An 18,059-nucleotide genomic window follows, 5' to 3' on the forward strand; every position below is an offset into this window, starting at 1 on the left:
TATTTCAGGAGACCCAGAAATTCCTTCTACAGCCTGCATTTTGCAATTATTTAAAATATTTATTGGCCAGGCACAGTGGCTCATGCCTATAATCCCAGCACTTTGGCAGGCCGAGGCGAATGGATCATTTGAGGTCAGGAGTTTGAGACCAGACTGGCCAACATGGCGAAACCCCATCTCTACTAAAATACAAAAATTAGCCGGGCATGGTGGCAGTCACCTGTAATACCAGCTACTCAGGAGGCTGAGGCAGGAGAATCGCTTGAACCTGGGAGGCAGAGTCATGCCATTGCACTCCAGCCTCAGCGACAGAGTGAGACTCCATCTCGAAAAAAATAAAAAATAAAAAATATTTATTTAGCACTTAGCCTTACCAATCGTGGGCCCCGCATCCACAGATTCAACCAACCACAGATGAATATATTTCGAGAAAAAGAAAACCCACAAATTTTCAAAATACAGTATGACAACTATTTCCACAGCATCTACATTGTATTAGGTATTATAAGTGATCTAGAGATGATTTAAAGTATGTCGGAGTATGCGCATAGGTTACATGGAAACACTAGACCACTTGAGGAAACATAAGGTACTTGAGCATCAGAGGTTTCAGTATCCGCGGGGTATCCGGGAAGGACCACCTTAGTCTGCTCAAGGAATGTCTGACGAGATTTGAAGAAATCAGCCCTGGCAAAAGCCATGGTGGGGGGGTCACTCTAGGCCGAAGGAACATCAAAGCAAAAGGCTCAAGAAATAACTTGGCATATTTGAGGAAGAGAAAGGAGGCCAATAAGGAGGGTATCTGGCAAGGAAACAAGTGGTAGGAGAAACAGGAGAGGTAGCAAGAGCCAAAACATGTAGCATCTTGTAGACCAGGATAAGACAATCGGATTTTAAGCTAAGAGCAATGGAAAACCAAGGACAGTTTAAAGCAGGAGCACGGCATGATTTTTTTTTTTTTTTTTAAAAAGATTATTTGGGTTGCTGGATGCAGAGCTGGGAGGCCAGTAAAGAGGAAACTGCAGTCACTCAACTGAAAGGTGATGGTGACTTGGACAGGGGCTGTGGACATGGAAATGAAGAGAAGTGGACGAATTTGAAATACAGTCTGAGGCTGAACTGACTGGACTTGCTGACGGGACTGGATGTGTGCACATAAGAAAAAGGTGGACTTTGCTTTATAACAAGTATTGAGACTGGAAAAACGGAGGAAAGCATAGATTTGAAGGGGAAGACCATGAGCTCTGCACTGTCCATGACAAACGTAAGAAGCCTATCCAATATCCACGAGGGGAAGTCAGGTGGGATCCCACTGTGGAACTCTGGGCGAGACTCAGCTGAAGTTATCATTCGGGAGTCAGCACACTGCATCACTCTACGTCCTGGTCCGTCCGTCCGTTTTCCTGGGACACAAATAACTGCCTTCTCCGCGTTCAACCCTGAACATCTGCGCTGTATCCTCTGGACAACGGGGAGCGGGAAAGAAGCTACGCAGGAGCTTGGGTCGGGCGAGGTTCACGGGAAGCGGCTCTGGGTGCGGAGGACAAAGGCGCAGGGACAGCGGGCAGGGCCGGCCGCGGCCTGCCGTGCTGCCCCCACGGCGCGGAACGCGCGCAGCAACCTCCACCGGCCTCCGCGTCTAGACTCCCGCCGCCCCTGCCTCTGGGCCTCCTCCGCCCACCGGCAGAGTCTCCCGCGAAGCCCGCTGGGCCACGCTCTCACCCTCCTCCTCCTCACGCCGGGTCTTGCTCTTGGCCTTGGACTTCTGGCTGCGCGTTTCGCGTCCCCGCGACTCCCCGCCGGCCGCGCGCTTCCGAGCCATTTTGCTTGTCCGGGCAAAATCCACTTCGCGAGTGACGCACCAAGCCGCGATGCGTTAGAACGCAGGCCCCGCCCCGAGGCGGGCGCGTCTGGCCACGCCCCTTCGTTGGAGGCCTAGTCACGCCCCCAAAGGAAGCTACGCCGCATACCCGTGGCCACTAAAAAAACCGCGGGAAGCAGGAAAGAGCACAACAGGTTTCTCTCTATTTCCGGTGTATTGTAGCCTCACGTTTCCGGAGCTCGGAGTTGCTCTTGTGTTCTCGCGAGAGGCGGGAAAGGGCGCAGGGTTTGAAACATGGCGGACGACGTAGACCAGGTGAGTGAATTTTAAGGCAGTCGCTCAGAGTCGCTTCTTGTACTAAACTGCTTTTTCCAAACTCAGGAAAAATGGCCAGTCGTGCCTCCTTTTTCCAAGTCACACGGCCTAATCCGCCCCGTCCTTTCCGTAAACACCGCCCTCCGATTTTTGCTGCAGGCCCTGAGGTCTTTTCCATTAGAAGGCCACCTGATGACTATTAATCACACTCTTCGCTTCATTTTTTTAAATCTGTAAATTATTATCCGTGCCCGCCTCACAGAGCTGTCAGGATTCCAATAGAAAGCCAGATAATAAAGTTAGGAGTTGTTATCATTACTGAGCGCAACAATTATTTACTCATTCAGCAGAGAGAGTGAACATCAGCTTTTTATGGTTAGACACTGTTCTAAGGGCCAGGGACACTGACATCGATATATAAGTGATCCTTGCCATGACTTGGAGCTTATATTCGCGAGAACAGATAAATATAAATATGTAAGATTTATAGGAACTGTGATGTGCTATGAAGGAAACAAGGAACTGGTATGCAGAATAACAGATGGTCCTAGAAGCTTTTTCACCTGGTCTTTTTCTTCCTCAAATATCTTTGGAGATCATGCTACAACTTAAACTTTCTACTGAAATCTCACCTCCTCAGAGAGGACTTCTGCCCAAATAGCACTCCCCCACTCTGCTTACCCTGCGTCATTTTTCTTCATAGAACGTTATTTTTTCATATTAAATGTATGCATCTTTGTTTTATGTGTATCTCTCCTGACTAGAATGTAAGTGCCATAACAGTAGAGATTTTGTTTTGTTCATTCTTTCGTCCTTGGGGTTTAGAACAGTGCTGGAAATACTCAACCAATATTTGAGTGAATGAGTTAGATGATCAGAGGAGGCCTCTTTTAAAAGCCAGTAGATAAAGCTACAGGATGAAAAGAACAGAAAGTGGGCGTCCCAGACAGAAGCTTAGGTAGCAGTAGGGCTCTGTCATGTGCATATTCTTAACAGTATTATAATTATTCGTATGCCTATCCACATTAGAATGAGCTCCTTGAGGGTGGGGATTGTGACTTCTGTATCATTGTAATCTAACAGTTGGTTATCTGATCCTTTAACAAACACCTGTTGAACTGAAGGACATAGGGACCAGTTGAGTTAGGTTATTTTTTTTCTCTCATCGGGCCTTTTGAATCTTCAGAGCCTGTTACGAATTCAGTTACCTTCCTCCACTGGCCTGTGTACTTACTGAAGAAGCTCTCCTTGAATCATCTTTCTAACTCTTTAATGGCTGCAATCCTCCCTTCCATGTGGGTGACCCCAAGTCGTCCTAGCCCTGACCTCTAAAACCAGTGTTTCCAGCAGTTGTTTAATAATATGATATTAGTAGGAATCTTTCCTTTTCTTTTTTTTTGGATGGAGTCTCACTGTGTCGCCCAGGCTGGAGTGCAGTGGCGCGATCTCAGTTCACTGCAACCTCTGCCTCCTGGGTTCAAGCGATTCTCCTGTCTCAGCCTCCCAAGTAGCTGGGACTACAGGCACGTGCCACTACGCCTGGCTAATTTTTGTATTTTTAGTAGAGATGGGGTTTCACCATGTTGGCCAGGCTGGTCTCAAACTCCTGATCTCAGGTGATCTGCCTTTCTCAGCCTCCCAAAGTGCTGGGATTCAGGCCTGAGCCACCACGCCCAGCCAGTAGGAACCATTTCTAAGTATTAATATTTTCTGCTTTCCTGGCACTGTTTTAAATGCATTAACTAGTTTCATCCTCATAAGAACCCAGAAGGAAGGTTGTGGCTTTCTCAATTACAAATGAAGAATCTGAGAATTACAGATGGCATGATTTTTAATCTCAGTTCATAAGTGTCAGGTCACAGCCGGGAGTTGAACCCGGACTGCCTGACTCCAAAGTCGGTATTTGCTTGCTTGCTGGCACCATCTTGGCTCACTGCGACCTCCACCTTCCAGGCTCAAGCAATCCTCCCACCTCAGCCTCGGAGTAGCTGGGACTACAGGTACATGCCACCATGCCTGGCTAAGCCAGTGCTTTGAACCAGTGTTCTATTCTGGCTACTAAATATTCATCTTACTGGCTAGTTGGCAGCCTAACCTCAACCTGTGCTGAATTCATAATCTTCCCATAAACCTACACCTCTACTTGACATTCTGACTAGTATATGGTAGGCATTACGTGAGTGTTTTTCCTATGATTACATAATATTTGAGATAAAGCTAAAGTCCCTGAGACCCTGTACCCTGAAATTGGGTCAGGCAGTTTGGATTTTGAGGGAACAAAGTATAGTCATGATTATTTTGCTGTGTAACTCCTTCTCATGTATGCGTGTTTTAACCTACATTTATATAGCACATACTATGTGAAAAGCTCTGTTCTAAGCCTTGATATATGTCACTTAAGCCTCATAAAAACAGTATTAGGTAGACACTATTATCTCCATTTTACAGATTAGGAGACTGAGGCAGAAAAAGGTTAAATAACTTGCCCATGGTCATACAGCATAGCAGCGATTTAAGCACTACTCTCTCTCTCTAGTACTATATTACTAAATCTGTTTCTCTTATCAGCAACAAACTACCAACACTGTAGAGGAGCCCCTGGATCTTATCAGGCTCAGCCTAGATGAGCGAATTTATGTGAAGATGAGAAATGACCGAGAGCTTCGAGGCAGATTACATGTGAGTAAATTTATCAAGTTACCTTGAAATCAGATTCCTTCCTACCCCCACTACCTTGAAATGTAAAACCTGTCCAGAGTGAAAGAGTATTTTGAAGGAAGAGAGGGTAGTGGAAAATCACCCGTGTTTCCATAAGCCAAATAAAACTGCATGTATTCACATTTTTAATATTTTTCTTTTAATAAAAATATGTTTATTATAGAATATTTTTATTCCTTTCATTTTTGTCTTCTGTTTATTTGTAAATAACGTTTATTTGTCCTCCATTCTTAAATTTTTTTTAAATTTAAAACACAAATATGTGTTTTATTATGAAAAGTTAAACAGCACAAAAATATATAGAGTAAAAAGTGAAATCCCATTTCCTCTACTAGTAACCACTATTAAAAATTGGATTATCTTGGCTGGATGCAGTGGCTCATGCCTGTAATCTCAGCACTTTGGGAGGCTGGGGCAGGAGGATCACTTGAGGCCAGGAGTTCTCTGTGTTGCCAGCCTGGGCAACATAGAGAGACCCTGTCTCTACAAAAAATAAAAATTAAAAATTGGGTTACTGTTTCTGTATGTTTACACACATATATTCATATATGTACATATGCACATACTTGCACTATGTACACCCTACCTCTACAAAACATGGATCCTGCTATACATGTTTTTCAGCACCTTTTTTTTTTCCACTTAATCTTTCTTGGAGATTATTGATCATTAGTGCATTTAATTCTCATTTGTTCTCTTTAATGACTACCTAGGATTCTGTATATGATAGTGATCGATTATTTTTTCATTTCTTGCTACAAATACTTACATAAATACTTGCAGTAAGCATTTTTTTACATATTTATTTGTGCATATCTGCAAAATATCTGTAGAATTGGTCCCTTGAAGTAATCCCGCTTGTTCATAGAGTACCCTTAAGGTTTTGCCTCTCCTTAATGACTTGTTGCTTTCCTAAGTGTGTTGTTTTTAGTGTTGCTACTTACCCTAAAGTGATTAAAAATAGCTAACATTTATTGAGCATTAGGTGTAGACCAGCTACTATTATTCTAAGCATTTCGTGTGTGATACCTGATTTAATCTTTATAACAACCCTGTGATGATACATACTAATTATTCCTGCTTTGCCCTGTAGGAAGCTCAGGCTCAGAAAGGTACAGTCACTTGCCAGTAAAGGGACAGCTAGAATTTGAATCTAGATTGACCTGAGTCCCACTCTTAAGTACTGTGGTTTCACCTTCCACAAAACCTAACAATAAAGAACCTCTGGGCTTGGGAAGGAAATAGGAGACAATCTACAGTTGGCCTTAAAGGAAGTGAGACTCCAGGAAAGGAATAGTGGTAACTTAGGGAATACAAATGGAATTGAGCTTAATTAGTTAAGTCTGTGGCCGTTGGAGGCTTCTTCAGTTCCCTGTGTAAACTTGATGGTCTCTATCCTAAATGGCCCCAACTTTCTGTTTGTTTTGTGCCCCTCAGTTACACATTTTTGCTCTTGTTAGTGTGCCCTGCTTAAAGCAGTTCCCCACGTGGCTGACAAGTGACTTTTATTTTGATGTGAGCAGGCGAACCATGTAACACGTTGTTAGAAGTAAACTTGGGTTCTGAACAAAGTCCCAGCTTTAAAGTGCACCTTTTAGTAAAATGAATGAACTTTGGAGCTTGGATTAAATATCTTAGCTGCAACATTTATTGATTGAGCCCACAGATGCTAAATACATTTAAGTTCTGGATAGGTTAGAAATGGGCAGGGTGTTTCTCTACTTACTTTCTCTGTGCAACATGTAGTCTACCGTGTGCCTTTAGAAGACTGCAATGCCATTGTCTTACCAGTAAACAAAGGATTTTATCTTCTTTACTGTATTTTTCTTGTCACATTGTTATAGGTGAATTTGAAGGATGTCTACTGATAAATGATGAAGATGAATCTGCTGTTTTTCATAATTAAATATTATAAATGATGTGACTGCCTTAGATAACAAGTGGGGTGGAGACTTTAAAAATAATTTCAAGTGATTTTGAGTAAATTTATTTTTGGCCATATGAGCAGTTTTATATTTTTATCAGGTCAATTAAGTAATCATTTGAAATGACTTGTGAAGAAACAGTGTATTAGTACAGTAGGATTACTTTTTATTTGCATGTAAAAGTTTGTGATGTAAGCATCAAATGCCTTAGTTGTAACTGAGCAATTTGCATATTGTTAATCCTTGATCATTTTCATAATTTGATTATTAAATTTCTTGGTTCTTTACCCTCCCACTTTAGGCTTATGATCAACATTTAAATATGATCTTGGGAGACGTGGAAGAAACTGTGACTACTATAGAAATTGATGAAGAAACATATGAAGAGATATATAAAGTAAGTCATGCAGTTCTATTCATTGCTTTGCAAATATCAGCTGTTCTCTTTCAAACAGCTTAACTCATATTTATGGGAAGCGCATCATGTTTTGACACCTACTTATGGACTCAATAGAGGGGGTTCTGGCATCTGACAGACGTGGTTGCCTGTACTGGGCTGACCACTTCCTATTTGGGTTACCTTGGGCAAGGGAATTAAGTTAGCTGACTTCTCATTGGTAAGCAGGAATACTACCACTTACCTCATAGGGTTCCCAGATTCAGTGAGATACAACAATGCAAGGTGGCTATGTATAGTAGTGTGTAACAGTAATACTGGACAGTGTTCTTTCGTTTTCTATGGATTTTATCTATTAATACTTAATTTATTAGAAACTGAAACTGAAAAAATTTTTAAATATTTATTCATTAAAAAAACCTGGCTGGGCATCGTGGCTCACACCTGTAATCCCAGCACTTTGGGAGGCCAAGGCAGGTGGATCACCTGAGGTCAGGAGTTCGAGACCAGCCTCACCAACATGGTGAAGCCCCATCTTTACTAAAAATACAAAAAATTAGCCAGGTATGGTAGCATATGCCTGTAATCCCAGCTACTTGGGAGGCTGAGGCAGGAGAACTGCTTGAATCCTGGAGGCAGAGGTTGCAGTGAGCTGAGATTGTGCCATTGCACTCCAACCTGGTCAACAAGAGTGAAGCTCTGTCTCAAAAAAAAAAAAGGCCAGGCACGGTGGCTCACACCTGTAATCCCAGCACTTTGAGAGGCCGAAGCGTGTGAATCACCTGAGGTCAGGAGTTCGAGACCAGCTTGGCCAACATGGTAAAACCCTGTCTCTACTAAAAATACAAAAACTTAGCTAGGTGTGGTGGCATATGCCTGTAATCCCCCCTACTTGGGAGGCTGAGGCAGGAGAACTGCTCGAACCCTGGAGGCAGAGATTGCAGTGAGCTGAGATTGTGCCATTGCATTCCAGCCTGGTCAACAAAAGTGAAACTTCATCTCAAAAAAAAAGTCCGGGCACGGTGGCTCATGCCTGTAATCCCAGCACTTTGAGAGGCCAAAGCGTGTATATCACTTGAGGTCAGGAGTTTGAGACCAGCCTGGCCAACATGGCAAAACCCTGTCTCTACTAAAAATACAAAAAATCAGCCGGCCGTGGCGGCAGGCACCTGCAATCCCAGTGACTCGGGAGGCTGAGGCAGCAGAATCACTTGAATCTGGGAGGTAGAGGTTGCGGTAAGCTGAGATCGTGCTACTGTACTTCAACCTGGGGGACAGAGTGAGACTCTGTCTCAGAACAAAACAAAACACCTATCACATATTACTGTAACATTTTTATGAACAATAACTATTTTCTAAAACAAAATGTTTAACGAGGAATGTCTTTGTTTTACATTTTTGCAAATCTCTTTAATGCCCGGCTTAATCGATGACAGCTAGAAGATTCTTATATCTTTTTTCTGCATTAAATGTATCATGAGATGTTGTAAATGAAGCAAATCTTACCACACAGATAGTTAGTTGGAAAGGAAGGAGTATGTTTTGTGGATGTTCCACCTTTGATACTACACCCAAACTGGACAAGTGGTAGTCAGTCAAAGGTTATTTGCAGTCTGGAATCTGAAACGATAACAGTAAACTTTTCATACTCTTGTTAGGTGAAAATTCATTAATCTGCCTTGCACTTCAAATGGATCTTTTACTCATGCATGATTTGGTTATATCAGGCACTGGTTCTTTAGAAAATAGTTCACTGAGCTATGCAGATTCATTTTATTTGTTCAATGTTTAAAAAAAAATCACATTTATTAGTATCACCAGTGATCTTGTCAGAAAGGTCTTTTTTTTTTTTTTTTTTCTAGGACAGAGTCTCCCTGTGTCACCCAGGCTGGAGTGCAATGGCGATCTCAGCTCACTGCAGCCTCCGCCTCCCAGGTTCAAGCAATTCTCGTGCCTCCCAAGTAGCTGGGATTACAGGCATGTGCCACCACGCACAGCTAATTTTTGTGTTTTTAGTAAAGACGGGGTTTCACCATGTTGGCCAGGCTGGTCCTGAACTCCTGGCTTCCCAAAGTGCTGGGATTACAGGTGTGAGCCACTGTGCCAGGCCGTAGCAGAGAGATCTTTAAGATTTGGGAAGCCAGTTTCTGAGCCTGCCAGGGCATACTGGTTAAAATGTGGGCTCAGAGTACAAGACTACATGGATTCAAATCTTGACTCCCTTGCTTACCACCTTTTTAATTGGGCCAGCTCACCTACCCTGTCTGTGAATGTGTTTCCTTGTCTGTAAACTGGGAATAATAATAGGACCCACTTCATATAACCATGGAGGATTCATTGAGGGCTACATGAAAAGCCTTCAGATTAGTGACAGGCACATTGTAACTGTTAAACTGTTAGCCTTCATTGGATTTTGTAGTTCTGCTTTATCCTGGCATTCCTCCTCTCTGACCACACCTGACTCCTTTGCTAGTGTTCTTTCTCGTAAGTGTAAACACTTCACATTTTTTTCTTTTTTTTAAATTTTTACTTATTTATTTATGTATTTTTGCTGGCTTATTTCTCTAAGAAAGAATAGTATTTTTTAAAATCTGCATTTTTTTCCCTTTAGGAATTTCATTTAGTAACTATTGTTTGGTGGTTGTTACTGTTTTCTTAACATGGACACAATCATAAGTACCAATTCTAAGATGCACTTTTTCTTAAATTTTAGCATCTCAAAAATCTGATTGCATCTTACAGGTGATGTGATAAAAAAAATTGTGTCATAATTTAATTGGCAAAATTTTTCCTTTTTCGGTTCAACTAAGCTTACAAATTATATCTGAAATGTGATAAAATATGGACTATGCAGCTTTAATATTCTGCTTTATTCATGTAACATTATTAACGTAAGAATTTTACCATGGGAGTAGACTCTTCATAAGCATTTTAATGCTCTTGTCTTGAATTCTGCTTGTGACAGAAATGACTCTTCAACTGTGGTGTCTATTCTTACAGAGAAGGGAACGCTGCCACTTACTCCATGTTTACAGTGAACCAACAGCAGGGTCCACCTCTGTCATCCCTAGTAGTCTGCTCCAAGTGTGGTTCCTCCTGAAACTGTTTGAAAGTGCTATGTGTCTGTGCACATGTGCATTTCTCTGGGTGGAGTGTCTATAACAGTCTCAGTAGTTACTGACCTCGATTAAGATTAATTGCTGCCTTGAAAGGCTACCGGGACTAGTTAGCTCCTGAATGCTGTGTACTGGTGTGCATGTGATCTCTCTTGTGCCTAGAATTGCAGCTGCAGAACAGTCAGCAAAGTCTGTTAAGTTAATGAGTTTTTTTCACATTGCCATGATGTGTTGGGTAAAACATTTAAAATGGAATCTTTGGATGACTGAGAATACTTCAGTGTATAAATGTGTATTAACAATAGACTTAGAAAGGAAAGACAGTGATATTATGGAGAGTGTCTGCATCTGGTTCAGTGCCGTGGAGAGTAACTACTTCATTCTCCTGTGCGCTCTTGTTACTAATCTCCAAGATGGGAAACCAAGATGGGAAACTAGACTAAATGGTTTCTTACCTTGACCCATTTTACATGTTGCTCTCTCTCTCGTCTATTGAAATAACTAATGAACATCAATGTTATCACCAAAAAGTATGGGGGACCCATAAACCATAGGGTTATTGGTTTTTTTTTTCCCCCTGTAACTTACATAATTGACTTCTAAATAATTAATTTGGCTGCTGACTTATAAATAGGAAGATGAAAAGCAGTCAGTCTTACTCTTCTGATTCTTGGTCCTCCATAATTGGAGTTTCCATTTTACAGATTGTGAACAGTCTGTGTTATTTGACCCAGCCTACTTTTTCGGCTGTCCATCATGTGTACTACCTTTCTTCACCAAACACCTCATAGTTTGGCTCACCAGACAGTTTCTCTTGGGGATGTTGCATCCTTTTGTAACTAAGCCCTCTGCTCCCTCTGCTTGCCGGAAGGTCTTCTACAGCATCAGATGGCTCTTCTAGACCTTTCTGTAGATTAGCACTGTAATAATAGAACTATCTGCAGTAGTGAAAATTTCTGTCTAAGCTGTCATTACAGGAGCTGTGAGCCACATGTGGCTATTTGGCAGTTGATATGGGTGCTGGTGTGACTAAGGAACTGAACATTTAATTTTATTTAATTTTAATTTAATGAGCCACCTGTGACTAGTGGCACTTGTATTAGAGCAGCTCTAGACCTGCTCCCTCATACAGAGCTAACTCTTTATGGTCCATGCTGAAACCATATGGTCCATATCACCCTATAGTACTTAACACATATTTCTTTTCTTACTCATTTTAAGTTGCTTCCACTTTAATTTAACTTTTTGAATAGATGCTAGACTCACACAGTCTTAAAATCACAAAATGCAGAAAGGAACACAGTGTAGTAAAAAGTCTTCCACCCCATCCTCTGTTCATCATCTTTACACCCCACCCCCAGACATAAGCACTGTTACTGGTTTCTTGAGAATCTTCTCATGTCTTTATGCACATGCTAATGAATGTTAATTATTCTCCCTTCCCCTGTTTTTTAATCTCAGTGCTCTTTCCCTTTCATAGATAGCTTCCTTATGCTTTCATTTTTAGCTTTATGGTACTTCATTGTATAGATGTACCATAATTTAACTGTTTTCCTGTTGATGGACAGATAGCCATTTCCAGTATTTTGCTAATAAAACCTATTCTGCTGTAAATAATTTTATCTTTTTTTTTTTTTAATTATACTTTAAGTTCTGGGCTACATGTGCATAACATGCAGTTTTGTAACATGGGTATACACGTGCCCTGGTGGTTTGCTGCACCCATCAACCTGTCACCTACATTAGGTATTTCTCCTAATGTTATCCCTCCCCTAGCCTCCCAGCTTCCGACAGGCCCTGGTGTGTGATGTTCCCCTCCCTGTGTCCATGTGTTCTCATTGTTCAACTTCCTCTTATGAGTGAGAACATGGGATGTTTGGTTTTCTGATCTTGTGATATTTTGCTGAGAATGATGGTTTCCAGCTTCATCTATACCCCTGCAAAGGACATGAACTCCTCCTTTTTTATACCTGCACAGTATTCCATGATGTATATGTGCCACATTTTCTTAATCCAGTCTATCATTGATGGACATTTGGGTTGATTCCAAGTCTTTGCTATTGTGAGTAGCGCCGCAATAAACATACATGTTTATATGTCTTTATAGTAGCATGATTTACAATCCTTTGAATATATGCTCAGTAATGGGATGCCTGGGTCAAATTTTATTTCCAGTTCTAGATCCTTGAGGAATCTCCACACTGTCTTCCACAGTGGTTGAACTAATTTATGCTCCCACCAACAGTGTAAAAGCATTCCAATTTTCCACAGCCTGTCTAGCATCTGTTGTTTCCTGACTTTTTAATGATCACCATTCTAACTGGTATGAAATAGTATCTCGTTGTGGCTTTGATTTGCATTTCTTTATTGACCAGTGATGACGAGCATTTTTTCATATGTCTTTTGACTGCATAAATGTCTTCTTTTAAGAAGTGTCTCTTCATATCCTTTGCCCATTTTTTGATGGGGTTGTTTTTTTCTTGTAAAGTTGTTTAAGTTCTTTGTAGATTCTGGATATTAGCCTTTTGTCAGATGGATAGATTGCAAAAATTTTCTCCCATTCTGTAGGTTGCCTGTTCACTCTGATGATAGTTTCTTTTGCTGTGCAGAAGCGCTTTAGTTTAGTTAGCTCCCATTTGTCAATTTTGGCTTTTGTTGCCATTGCTTTTGGTGTTTTAGACATGAAGTCTTTGCCCATGCCTATGTCCTGAATGGTATTGCCCAGGTTTTCTTCTAGGATTTTTATGGTCCTAGGTCTTAAATGTAAATCTTTGATCCATCTTGAGTTGATTTTTGTAAAAGGTTTAAGGAAGGGATCCAGTTTCAGTTTTCTGCATATGGCTAGCCAGTTTTCCCAACACCATTTATTAAATAGGGAATCTTTTCCCCATTTCTTATGTGTGTCAGGTTTGTCAAAGATCAGGTAGTTGTAGCTGTGTGGTGTTATTTCTGAGGCCTCCGTTTTGTTCCATTGGTCTATATTATCTCTTTTGGTGCCAGTACCATGCTGTTTTGGTTACTGTAGCCATGTAATGTAGTTTGAAGTCAGGTAATGTGATGCCTCCAGCTTTGTTCTTCTTGCCCAGGATTGCCCTGGCTATGCAGGCTCTTTTTGGTTCCATATGAAGTTTAAAGTAGTTTTTTTCAATTCTGTGAAGAAAGTCAGTGGTAGGTTGATGGGGTTAGCATTGAATCTATAAATTACTTTGGGCAGTATGGCCATTTTCATGATATTGATTCTTCCTATCCATGATCGTAGAATCTTTTTCCATTTATTTGTGTCCTCTCTGATTTCCTTGAGCAGTGGTTTGTAGTTCTCCTTGAAGAGGTCCTTCACATACCTTGTAAGTTGTATTCCCAGGTATTTTATTCTCTTAGTAGCAATTGTGAATGGGAGTTCACTCATGATTTGGCTCTTTATTTGTCTGTTATTTGTGTATAGGAATGCTTGTGATTTTTGCATGTTGATTTTGTATCCTGAGGTTGCGTATCAGCTTAAGGAGGTTTTGGACTGAGACGATGGGGTTTTCTAAATACACAATCGTCATTTGCAAACAGAGACAATTTGACTTCCTCTTTTCCTATTTGAATACCCTTTATTGCTTTCTCACGCCTGATTGCCCTGGCCAAAACTTCCAATACTATGTTGAATAGGAGTGGTGAGAGAGGGCATCCCTGTCTTTCGCCGGTTTTCAGAGGGAATGTTTCCAGTTTTTGCCCATTCAGTATGATAATGGCTGTGGGTTTCAATTCAAGGATTCTTCAATAATAAAATAGCTCTTATTATTTTGAGATATGTTTCATCAATACCTAGTTTATTGAGAGTTTTTAGGATGAAGAGGTGTTGAATTTTATTGAAGGCCTTTTCTGCATCTATTGAGATAATCATGTGGTTTTTGTGACTGATTCTATTTATGTGATGGGTTACATTTATTGATTTGCATATGCTGAACCAGCCTTGCATCCCAGGGATGCAGCTGACTTGATCGTGGTGGATCAGCTTTTTGATGTGCTGCTGGATTCAGTTTGCCAGTATTTTATTGAGGATTTTCACATCAATGTTCATCAGGGATATTGGCCTGAAATTTCCTTTTTTGTGTGTGTGTTTCTGCCAGGCTTTGGTATCAGGATGACACTGGCCTCATAAAATGAGTTAGGGAGGATTCCCTCTTTTTCTGTTGTTTGGAATAGTTTCAGAAGGAATGGTACCAGCTTCTCTTTGTACTTATGATAGAATCCGACTGTGAATCTGTCTGGTCCTGGACTTTTTTTGGTTGGTAGGCTATTAATTACTGCCTCAATTTCAGAACTTGTTATTGGTCTATTCAGGGATTCGACTTCTTCCTGGTTTAGACTTGGGAGGGTGTAAGTGTCCAGGACTTTATCCATTTCTTCAAGATTTTCTAGTTTATTTGCATAGAGATGCTTATAGTATTCTCTGATTGTAGTTTGTACTTCTGTGGGATCAGTGGTGATATCCCCTATATCATTTTTTATTGCATCTATTTGATTCTTCTCTCTTTTCTTCTTTATTAGACTGGCTAGCGGTCTATTTTGTTGATTTAAAAAAAAAAAAAAAAACCTCCTGAATTCATTGATTATTTTTTCAGGGTTGTCCGTGTCTCTGTCTCCTTAGTTCTGCTCTGATCTTAGTTATTTCATGTCTTCTAGCTTTTGATTTGTTTGCTGTTGCTTCTGTGGTTCTTTTAATTTTGATGTTAGGGTGTCAATTTTGGATCTTTCCTGCTTTCTCTTGTGAGCATTTAGTGCTATAAGTTTCCTTCTAAACACTACTTTAAATGTGTCCCAGAGATTCTGGTACGTTGTGTCTTCGTTCTCGTTGGTTTCAAAGAACATCTTTATTTCTGCCTTCTTTTCGTTGTTTACCCAGTAGTCATTTGGGAGCAGGTTGTTCAGTTTCCATGTATTTGTGGTTTTGAGTGAGTTTCTTAATCCTGAGTTCTAATTTGATTGCACTGTGGTCTGAGAGATTGTTTGTTAAGATTTCCTTTCTTTTGCATTTGCTGAGGAATGTTTTACTTCCAATTATGTGGTCAATTTTAGAATAAGTGCAATGAGGGGCAGAGTAGAATGTGTATTCTGTTGATTTGGGGTGGAGAGTTCTGTAGAGGTCTATTAGGTCGGCTTGGTCCAGAACTGAGTTCAAGTCCTGAATATCCTTGTTAATTTTGTCTCATTGATCTGTCTTATATTGACAGTGGGGTGTTAAAGTCTCCCACTATTATTGTGTGAGAGTCTAAGTCTCTTTGTAGGTCTGTAAGAAGTTGTTTTATGAATCTGGGTGCTCCTGTATCGGGTGCATATATATTTAAGATGGTTAGCTCTTCTTGCTACATTGTTCCCTTTACCATTATGTAATGCCCCTCTTTGTCTCTTTTGATCTTTGTTGGTTTAAAGTCTGTTTTATCAGAGATTAGAATTGCAACTCCTGCTTTTTTTGCTTTACATTTGCTTGGTAAATATTCCTCCATCCCTTTATTTTGTGCCTATGTGTGTCTTTGCATGTGAGATGGGTCTCTTGAATACAATACACTGATAGGTCTTGACTCTATCCAATTTGCCAGTCTGTTTCTTTTAATTGGAGCATTTAGCCCGTTTACGTTTAAAGTTAATACTGTTTGTTATGTGTGAATTTGATCCTGTCATTATGATACTAGCTGGTTGTTCTGCCCATTAGTTAATGCAGTTTCTTCATCATGTCCATGTTCTTTACAATGTGTTATGTTTTTGCAGTGGCTGGTACTGGTTGTTCCTTTCCATGTTTAGTGCTTCTTTCAGGAGCTCTTGTAAGGCAGGCCTGGTGGTGACAAAATCCCTCAGCATTTGCGTATCTGTAAAGGATTTTATTTCTCCTTCGCTTATGAAGCTTAGTTTGGCTAGATATGAAATTCTGGGTTGAAAATTCTTTTCTTCAAGAACATTGAATATTGGCCCCCACTCCCCTCCCTTCTGGCTTATAGGGTTTCCTTAGAGAGATCCGCTGTTAGTCTGTTGGGCTTCCCTGTGTGAGTAATCTGACCTTTCTCTCTGGCTGCCCTTAATGTTTTTTCCTTCATTTCAACCTTGGTGAATCTGACGATTATGTGTCTTGGGGTTGCTCTTCTTGAGGAGTATCTTTGTGGTGTTCTGTGTATTTCCTGAATTTGAATATTGGCCTGTCTCACTAGGTTGGGGAAGTTCTCCTGGATAATATCCTGAAAAGTGTTTTCCAACTTGGTTCCATTCTCTCTGTCACTTTCAGGTACACCAATCAAATGTAGATTTGTTCTTTTCACATAGTCCCATATTTCTTGGAGGCTTTGTTTGTTCCTTTTTATTCTTTTTTCTCTAATATTGTCTTCTCTCTTTATTTCATTAAGTTGACCTTCAATCACTGATGTCCTTTCTTCCACTTGATCGATTCAGCTATTGATATTTGTTTATTCTTCACGAAGTTCTTGTGCTATGTTTTTCAGCTCCATCAGGCCATTTATGTTCTTCTCTACATTGGTTATTCTAGTTAGCAATTTGACTAACCTTTTCTCAAGGTTCTTAGATTCCTTGCATTGAGTTATAACATGCTCGTTTAGCTCGGAGTTGTTATTACCTACTTTCTGAAACCTACTTCTGTCATTTAGTCAGACTCATTGTCCAGCTTTGTTCCCTTGCTGGCGAGGAGTTGTGATCCTTTGGAGGAGGAGAGGCGTTCTTGTTTTTGGAATTTTCAGCCTTTTTGTGCTGGTTTTTCCCCATCTTTGTGGATTTGTCTACCTTTTGTCTTTGATGTTGGTGACTTTCGGATGGGGTCTTTCAGTGGACGTGCTAATCCTTTCTGTTTGTTTGTTTCCTTCTAACAGTCAGGCCCCTCTGCTGCCAGTCTGCTGGAGTTTTCTGACCCTGTTTGCCTGGGTATCACTAGTGGAGGCTGCAGAGCAGCAAAGATTGCTGCCTGTTCTTTCCTCTGGAAGCTTCAACCCAGAGGGACACCTGCCAAATGCCAACCAGAGCTCTCCTGTGTGAGGTGTCTGTTGGCCCCAACTGGGAGGCGTCTCTCAGTCAGTATACACGGGGGTCAGGGACCCACTTGAGGAGGCAGACTGACCCTTAGCAGAGCTCGAATGCTGTTCTGGGAGGTCTGCTGCTCTCTTCAGAGCCATCAGGCAGAGATGTTTAAGTCTGCTATAATCCCCTGACTGGGGCTGCTGCCTTTTTTACAGAGATGGCCTGTCCAGAGAGGAGAAAACTCAATTTTATCTTTTTCTTAATGTGGGAGTATACCTGCAGAATAAATTCATACTTTCTCTCTTTTTATTTCTGGAATGGGGATTCTAGGAGGACAGTCCATGTTTTATTCATCTCCCTGTGTCTAATGCCTATCATAGTACCTGACACATAATGGGCACTGCAAATGTTTGTATGAGTGGACTTCAGATTTCATTGCAGGTTGACTCTAAGTTTTAAACAGAGGATTCTATTTCATTGCAAGGACTGCAGATCCACGCCTTGTCAGCTATCGGACACACATACACACTTAAAAAAAAATTTCTGGGTGAAATTCATCACCAGTACTAGAACATTTAATACTTTTCTCTGATATTGAGTTTATAGCATCCTTTTCTTTTTTTTTCTTTCTTTTTTTTTTTTTTTAACCTAGAGCACTTAAGTTTACACACTGAACTCCTTGTACTAGAGTCCCCTTCTTTCTCAGGAATTATTTATCTGTAGCCAGATCTCCTGCCTGGGTATTATGACCAGACAGCCCAGGG

At 40.9% G+C, this 18,059-nt stretch overlaps 2 protein-coding genes across 4 annotated transcripts in view; one reads left to right on the plus strand and one right to left on the minus strand.

Annotated features, from left to right (window-relative positions):
* The window catches only part of XPC (xeroderma pigmentosum, complementation group C), a 33,399-nt gene extending 31,360 nt beyond the window's left edge, over positions 1 to 2,039 (minus strand). For 2 of the 3 annotated variants that reach the window (XM_011950670.1, XM_011950669.1), the window contains exon 1: positions 1,723 to 1,866. In XM_011950670.1, coding sequence (XP_011806060.1) covers positions 1,723 to 1,822 — 100 coding nt within the window. In that variant the 5' untranslated portion in view covers positions 1,823 to 1,866. Of the gene's footprint in view, positions 1 to 1,722 lie in introns of all 3 variants that reach the window. The other variant, XM_011950668.1, reaches the window with a different exon arrangement.
* LSM3 (LSM3 homolog, U6 small nuclear RNA associated (S. cerevisiae)) overlaps positions 1,612 to 18,059 on the plus strand; it is a 19,437-nt gene continuing 2,989 nt past the window's right edge. The window contains exons 1-3 of the mRNA XM_011950667.1: positions 1,612 to 2,137; positions 4,706 to 4,816; positions 7,082 to 7,177. Of these exons, the coding sequence (XP_011806057.1) occupies positions 2,117 to 2,137; positions 4,706 to 4,816; positions 7,082 to 7,177 (228 nt within the window). The 5' untranslated portion in view covers positions 1,612 to 2,116. The remainder of the gene's footprint in view (positions 2,138 to 4,705; positions 4,817 to 7,081; positions 7,178 to 18,059) is intronic.

Source organism: Colobus angolensis, unplaced genomic scaffold, assembly GCF_000951035.1.
Source record: "Colobus angolensis palliatus isolate OR3802 unplaced genomic scaffold, Cang.pa_1.0 Scaffold31, whole genome shotgun sequence".
NCBI classification, from domain to species: domain Eukaryota; kingdom Metazoa; phylum Chordata; class Mammalia; order Primates; family Cercopithecidae; genus Colobus; species Colobus angolensis.